Source organism: Convolutriloba macropyga, chromosome 5 (assembly GCF_964194025.1).
Source record: "Convolutriloba macropyga chromosome 5, txConMacr16.3, whole genome shotgun sequence".
NCBI lineage: Eukaryota > Metazoa > Xenacoelomorpha > Acoela > Convolutidae > Convolutriloba > Convolutriloba macropyga.
In genome coordinates, this window is record NC_134472.1 from 42,367,050 (window position 1) to 42,375,249 (window position 8,200).

General features: G+C 35.2%; 1 protein-coding gene across 1 annotated transcript in view; it reads left to right on the forward strand.

Moving 5' to 3' along the window:
• LOC142339398 (uncharacterized) overlaps nucleotides 1–6,956 on the forward strand; it is a 105,269-nt gene extending 98,313 nt beyond the window's left edge. The window contains exon 5 of the mRNA XM_075389416.1: nucleotides 6,341–6,956. Coding sequence (XP_075245531.1) covers nucleotides 6,341–6,673 — 333 coding nt within the window. The 3' untranslated portion in view covers nucleotides 6,674–6,956. The remainder of the gene's footprint in view (nucleotides 1–6,340) is intronic.
• The last annotated feature ends 1,244 nt before the right edge of the window (nucleotides 6,957–8,200 follow it).

An 8,200-nucleotide genomic window follows, 5' to 3' on the forward strand; every position in this document is an offset into this window, starting at 1 on the left:
TTGCGTGTTTCAGTGACTTCGATGCTACTTAATTTCAACGACATCCGTAAAAACCGTTTCTTTTTGCAAAATGTTGCCTGCGGTTGTTTTCTTCAACGTTGGGGTTTGCTCTCTAATTTTCGATTGTTTTAACATTCTTTTGCAGTTGGCGTTGTTAGGAATGGCAACTTGGTAAAATCTTTTTCTGATGAAATATTTTTTCGGTTTTTGTATTGTTTTGTTTAATTTCATGAAGCTATTTGGTTTGTTTCCTTTATCGGAGTTTGATCTTTTAAAATATCCGATATTGTTGACTGCAGTTGCGTCAATTCTTTGAATTGATTTTCAGGACTGGTCTTACTATTTTTTCTTTGTAAGGTGTTTTCACACCTTTTTGCATGACAGCTTTTTAAACGTGATACAAGGTGAGGCCCAGTGAGCATCAGAAATTATTAGATACCCAAAGCTGGTTTTGATAGTCCTTCATATGTTTAGAGTGGTGCAGCTGCTGGTAAGGCCTTAATTTAAAGGCCATGGTTCAGATTTTTATATTTCAGTGGTGCAATTTTTCGCGTTTTTTCATTTTTTGAGTGGTCTGTTGGATCAGTCTTAAATAGGCGTTTCTCAAAATGACAAAGGTCTATGTCATGAAATAATTTTTTATGACCTCTTTGTGAGCTCAGTTTTGGTACTGCAAAAATAAGCTCGGAAACTGATAATTTTTGCGATTTATTCTTAAATTTTTTGCTAATTTTCGTCTTTGAATTGGATAATAGGTTACTGTATAGTTGCTTGGGGCAGTTGAATAGTTCTCAACATTTTAATGTCACGAATTTCTTGCTTTTTTTGATAAATTTTAAATTTTCAATTTTTCTTGAGACCTATCAAATTCTTGCTTATTGATTTTTGTGGGCCAGCGAAAAATTTTTAAGGCTTTATATGGGATTACTGGTTAGTTTTTTGAAACATTGAATTGGTTCAGAAGATGTTAATATCGCGAAGTTTAGCATCTATTCAGTAGAATTTGCAGTTTTCAAGTTTTTAAATATTTTTTGCCATTTCGATCTTGAAGGGCCAATGAAACGTTTGTAGGTCTTGCAGATGGGTTACTGAAATGATTCGGACAAAAAATTGTTTTGATCTTATTAATTTTGCGGAATTTGTAGCAATTTTCCATTTTTTATGTATTTGTCTCATTTCTCAAGTTTTTCTATCTTTAGTGGCCAATAAACTTTTTCAAATATTTTGTGAGGGTTAGTTATATTTGCTTGGATAACATTTAGTCTTCAGTTTAATTGATTTCAAAAAAATATTAGATTTTTTCAGCGTTTTCTATCTTTTTGCAATTTTTTGTTCTGTCACTTAGTCACATTATGGAGGGCTAACTGGCTCTCTTAAGATTCCCATTTATATCAGTTTACAAGGTTGTTTACACATCAAACTGTTTTACCGATTTGACACCGACTGCTTTAAAAATGTTAGTTTATCGCCTGGTTTTTTTAGCTTTATTGATATTAATTTAATTGGTTTCGACACCATTTGTTTTCGACTATTTTTGAACTTCGGATTGTTGCCTGCATTTTTTGCTCTTTGTTACATGCTCCGCCAATGGTTTCCCTTAAAGTTGATATATGCTTTCTGTTGATAGACAGTCCAATAGCTGTTGAAAAATTCACGTTTTATTTGCGTGTTTCAGTGACTTCGATGCTACTTAATTTCAACGACATCCGTAAAAACCGTTTCTTTTTGCAAAATGTTGCCTGCGGTTGTTTTCTTCAACGTTGGGGTTTGCTCTCTAATTTTCGATTGTTTCAACATTTTTTGCAGTTTACGTTGTTAGGAATGGCAACTTGGTAAAATCTTTTTCTGATTACGTTGTTAGGAATGGCAACTTGGTAAAATCTTTTTCTGATTAAATATTTTTTTTCGGTTTTTGTAGTGTTTTGTTTAATTTCATGAAGCTATTTGGTTTGTTTCCTTTATCGGAGTTTGATCTTTTAAAATTTCCGATATTGTTGACTTCAATTGCGTCAATTCTTTGAATTGATTTTCCGGACTGGTCCTGCTATTTTTTCTTTGTAAGGTGTTTTCTTACCTTTTTGCATGACTGAGCTTTTAAAACAGGATAGGCCCAGTGAGCATCAGAAATTATTAGATACCCAAAGCTGGTTTTGATAGTCCTTCATATGTTTAGAGTGGTGCAGCTGCTGGTAAGGCCTTAATTAAAAGGCCATGATTCAGATTTTTTTATTTCAGTGGTGCAAGTTTTCACGTTTTTTCATTTTTTTAGTTGTTTGTTGGGTCAGTCTTAAATAGGCTTTTCTCACAGTTGACAAAGGTCTATGTCATGAAATAATTTTTTATGACCTCTTTGTGAGCTCTGTTTTGGTACTGCAAAAATAAGCTCGCAAACTGATAATTTTTGCGATTTATTCTTAAATTTTTTGCTAATTTTTTTCTTTGAATTTGATAATAGGTTACTGTATAGTTGCTTGGGGCAGTTGAATAGTTCTCAACATTTTTATGTTTTTTGTGCTGTCACTTAGTCACATTATGGAGAGCTCTATTTGGCTTTCTTAAGGTTGCCATTTATAGCAGTTCTCAAGGTTTTTTCGTATCAAACTGTTTTAACTACTTTGACACCGCCTGCTTTCAAAAAAATTTAAGTTTATCGGATTTTGCCTGTTTTTTGTTGTTTTGTCACTTAGTCCCATTATTGTTGGATCTCATTGGCTTTTTTGAGCAGATTCGAGTTTTTCCAGTTTTATAATTTCAAAGCTGCAGGTTTCAACGACTTTGGCACCTGTTTTGGATCATCGTTTTTTGGATTGACAGACTGTTTTTTTGTCGTCCGCTTAGTTAGTCGTGTTAATGAATAGCTATCCTTGGGTCTCAAATTAGGGTCTGCAATTGAATCTACTAAAAATTTAGCTTTATTGATAATAAATTATTTGGTTTCGACACCGTTTATTTTTGACTTTTTTTGAACTTCGGGTTGTTGCCTGCATTTGTTGCTCTTTGCTGCATCCTCCGCCAATTGTTTCCCTTAAAGATGATATATTCTTTCTTTTGATAGATATTCCAATGGATGTTGAAGAATTCACGTTTTAGTTGCGTGTGTCAGTGACTTCGCTGCTACTTATTTTCAATGAGAAACCGTTTCTTTCGTAGAAACCGTTTCTTTTTGCGAAATTTTGTTTGAGTTGTTTTTTTTTGCCTGCAGTTGTCTTCTACAAAGTTGGGGTTTGCTGTCTAAACTTCGATTGTCAAAATTCTTTTGAGGTTGGCTTTGTTAGGAATGGTACTGATGTAAATGGAATTTTTTCTTTTCGATTTTTGTAGTGTTTGTTTACTTTCGTGCTTGTCTTAGTATTTGGTTTGTTTGTTTTATCGGAGGCCGAGCTTTTAAAATAATCCGATATTGTTGACTTCAGTTGCGTCAATTATTTCAATTGTTATCCAGGTCTGGTCCTGCTGTTTTTCTTTGTAAGATGTTTTCACACCTTTTGCATGACTTTGAGCTTTTAAAACGGGATAAACAGGTAAGGCCTATTGAGCATAAAGTTTCATTTGATACCCAAAGCTGGCCTTAGTAGTCCTTCAAATGTTTAGAGTACTTCAGCTGCTGGTAAGGCCTTAATAAAAGGGCATGGTTCAGATTTTGATCCCATAATGGTAAAAAAAATTTCGTTTCTCGAGTTGTTTGTTCGATCAGTCGTGAATGGGCTTTTCTCAAAGTTGATGAAGGTCACCGTCATGACATAATTTCTTTATGGCCTATTTGTAAGCTCAATTCTTTGGATGTATTTCAGGCATTGTCCTGCTATGTTTTCGTCGACGTCTGACGATCTTTTTCGTTTTCCATTTGTTCGAAACCATTCTGTGGCTTCGCGCTTTGTCATTCTTTCACGCTGGATTCTTGCTTTTTGTGTGACCTAAAAAGCGTCCTTTTATGAATTATGTCCGTTGCTTAAATAAATTCGATTGTGACCTGAAGTGTAAACAGGGACGGGTCGACGAGTTGTTAATGCTTCTGATTCTCACGCCGGAGATTGCGGTTCGAACCTATGCGTTGTCAATAATTTTTATACCCAAAATTGTTCTCAATGGTGGAATTGAACAAAATCTTTAGGTGGCCACGATAAGTTTTTCTCAATCCTCCTCTGTATCTGTTTCCATCATTATTTTACGGCAAGCAACTCTATTTCGGATATTTCGGCTGTCTGCCGGCAATGTTATTCCGTTTCTATAAAAATAGATATAGGAAACTTTCACAGAAAACACCAGAAAATAGTCCCCCTTAGCTTCAAAATAAACTCTCAAACTACTGATTGGAAACCCTATTTTTACCGCCGCATTCACTGCTGAACAATTATTCTCTTTACAAGGAGAGAGAGAGAGAGAGAGAGAGAGAGAGAGAGAGGGGAAAGAGGGACAGAGAGAGACAGGAATAAGGACAATTTAGATCACGTAGAAGTCAAGCGTGAAAGAAGCAGTCTAGGAGTTAATTCGAAAGAATGTTCTGGAGCAGAAGCGCAGAACGGTCGAGAAAAATTGCTTGTTTACAGTAATTGCTTCAAAATCCGTTCGAAAGAAATTAAAATTAAATTCAGAAAAACCATTGCAACAATTGCTTTTTTGAACTGTCTTATCTAACCTTCAAATCTCGTCCCATAATAACCTTACAACAACACATGAATTGAATTACTGATTAAACAAAAAAACTATCGGAAAAAGTACTAAATGGTAAAGACATCAAAAGAAAACAATGAGCTAAAATTTGATTGTTTGATCGGTTTTCTGTGACCCAAAAAATCAAAAATAATCCCAATTAAAAGAAAAACACAGTAACCACTAGGAAAACAAATTTTAATCGAAAACCTACTGAATACTATACCATTTGACCAAGGATGCAAACATTGAAAACTCGTTCATAAAAGGCACCTACTTCTCTGGATCTCTCTGTGTCTCAGAATGTATTTGCAGAAACACGCTCTTTTGCTATTTTGATTAATAGCCGCGAAGCGATAGCGGCTATTATTGGGGACATCGTGTTTTTTTTTAATTCGCCGTCTCCATCGATGATTCTTGTAACCATTGACTTTTTAATTTTCATTGTTTTCTACCTCTTTGCAGTTAATTTGTGTGCGTGGCGTCATTTGTTCTGCTTTTAGTTCAATTGCGTGACTTACCTCACTCAAAAAAATAACTTCTGAACTCGCTTAATGAACTTAAATTTAATTAACATTTTCTAGTTAAAGGTCAATAATGTGCATCTAAGTAGTGCCAAACGTATATGCCCTAATTCTTGAGTATTAGAGTCTTTGATTTCGAATATTAATTTCGAAAAAGCTCCATTAGGGTTTTTTTTCCTAATAGTGCGTATGTGTCTCATAAAAATCACAACCGAATCTAAAGAAAAAGTCGAGTGGTCTAATAAAGGACTGGTGATCAATCTGTCTATCTTATTTATTTAGTTGTTTCAATTCATGGAAGGCCACAAGCGTCTATCGCGGCTATTTTCCGGCAATCGGCAGGCTGTTTTTTCAGCAAATTGACCATGACACTGGGTTTCTCGGGTTTCATTAACTTTTGCATCTTATATCAAAGACACTTAATCAATTAAAAACAGAAAATGACCATAACATAACTGCGGGTGGTAAAAAACCAAGAGACTGTAAATCATAGCTCAATATCGCAGCTTAAAAAAATCAAAATTAAAAACTTTTTGCTTTCGGAGAAATTTTTTTCGATCAGCATCGATGATTCTTTCTTTCTTCAATTTTCATAGGCATAGTGCATATTGCTGTAGGACACAGAGCAACTAAATTGCATTGAATGATAATTGAAAAAATCTGATTTGATATTAATTGAACTCAGAAAGCAAGATTCTTTTTCGGTAAATTAACATGTAGAGTGTATATCTTTTTGATGCTTGTACTAAGTTACAAATAAAAAAGATGGAAACCAAAAGCAAGCTTCACATACTTACACCAAATTGAAACAGCCTTCTTTCCTCTTGCGGTCTCAAATCCTCCACCTCCGAATCCAATTGCAAATTTACTGAAGACTAATTCGTTTTTCTGTTAATACCGTGTTGACTTTAAACATGCTCCTCGATGCTTGTTAAACATGTTATTCGGTAGCTCTTAAAAATGGTATTCAGAGGCCCATTAAGCGTGCATGTTCCTGTTTGTTAAATCTGCATTTTTGGCTCTCGTTAAACATGGTCCCTTATAATGTCTTACGTTTAATATATAGAATGATAGAGAACAGTATCGAGTAGGTGTGTGAGGTTAAGTTGAAATGGTTGTAGATTTTGGGTGACAGAGAGTAAATGAGAAATGTTTGTGTTGTTTAGGTGATAAAATATTCGTTGAACGGGAGTGCAGTTGTGGGTACAGGACAGGTCTCATTTGCCAAGTGCCCGGATGTAGTAGAAGACCTCCTTATTGACGACTTCTTGCAACAGCTCCAGTTGGCTGATCAAGACAATTTGGTCAAAGCTGTTAAGGCTACCAAGCTCAAGACACAGCCAACAGAGGCCAAGGTGGAACCGAGCAATAATTCTGAACAGGTCCAATTCCATCCTCAAGTATTTTATAAAAGAAAAATGAGTTACTTGGATCTTGTTAATAGCCTCCCCAATCTTCTCGACCAGCTATTACAGCGCTCCTGTTTCTTACAATTCTAACAATTTGAATTGTGTTGGGGCGTTCTTTTTGTGACTCGAAGAGGAGTATTGGTGGAGCGTCTTGTTTAAGACATGAAGAGGTTTTATGATTTTCTTTTTTTGATAAGTGAGAGAGAGCAAGAAAACCGGAAATTCAGGGAATTATTAAAGTTTGAAAAAGGGGTTTCAGTGACAATTTCGAACACCTGAGAAAGGAGAGTGGTTCTTTTGTTCATGCCTTCTTTTGAAACAGAGCGAGAAATGTAGGTGTGAAAAAATTTTCGCTAAGCGAGCAAACTTTGTTCAAGTGCGGCCTTTTCAAGCTGTTTTTTTAATAGCCGCCGTCAGCCTCTCAACTGCTATTATTTGGGCGCTCTCCCTTTTTACTATTGAAAGAATTTGAATTGTATTAAGGCGCTTTCTTTTTTTAAAGATTTTCACACATTCATGATTAATTGCTCTTGAACGCAGTTCATAGCAATTATTGTAAACGTGTGTCTTTTTTATGCAAATTTTTCGCAGGACAGTTTTGCGCTTTTCTTCTAGAACATTCTTTGACTTCTTAAGTGACTTTTTCACGCTTTCGTTCTTCATTTTTGAGTGATCTTTATTGCTCTGAAGTAAAGCTAATTAGGTATGTGATCTGTAGCGCAGTGGTTAGTAGTTGTGGCTGTGGAACGGGAGGGCAGTGGTTCGAATCCCTGCGGGGGAAAAATTTTTTGCACCCATAATTTGATCTAGGCTACAGTCCCTAAATTAAAATTGCCTCGCCTGTCGTTCAAGAGCAATTCTTCCGACGTTTGTCGTTTTTGGGAGTAGTGATTTTGGTCACGCCGAAACAGGAAGTGAAATGAAAACCCAAGTTGTTTTGCGGCGTGAAGTTTTTTCGCTCTACTTTTAAATTAGAGTGAGAAACCGGTGTTTGAACAAAAGTTTGCTTTCTTGCTAGTGGTTTTTTCTTCACATGTGGCAATTTCACTTTGATTTCTACTGTTTTTTCTCAATTTTTTAGATCGGATTTTTTTCTTAATGGTTTTCCTAATCCATTTGTGGTGTAGCTTTTTGTTTGAAACAAATTTTTCTTTCTCGCTAGTGGTTTTTTTGTTCACATGCGGCATTTTGAAATTGATTTTTTTTTTTAAAATTTTTTGATCTGATTTTTAATAGCCGCACAGATCTTTATAAGATCTGTTACACAATTTCATGATTTTTTGAAGTCTAATTTTAAAGAGAGTGAGAAAACGGTGTTTGAACAAAAATTTGCTTTCTCGCTGGTGGTTTTTCAAATTCAGTCATAGCCCGTTATAGGTCTAGTTAATAGCCGCACAGCGATAGCTCTTGGTTTTTACGACTCGAAGAGGAGGAGTATTGAGATTCTACAGGTTTTTTTTAGCAGAAACCAAATTTGTTCATGACTTGAATTTTGACTTTTTTCTATTCGAGCTTTTACCTCCGTTTTTGATTGTTGACTTCTGTTTTCGAACATTGGAATTTAACAATAGCTTAATTTGTAATGTATAGCAATTGGTAACAGTCTGTAATTCAAGG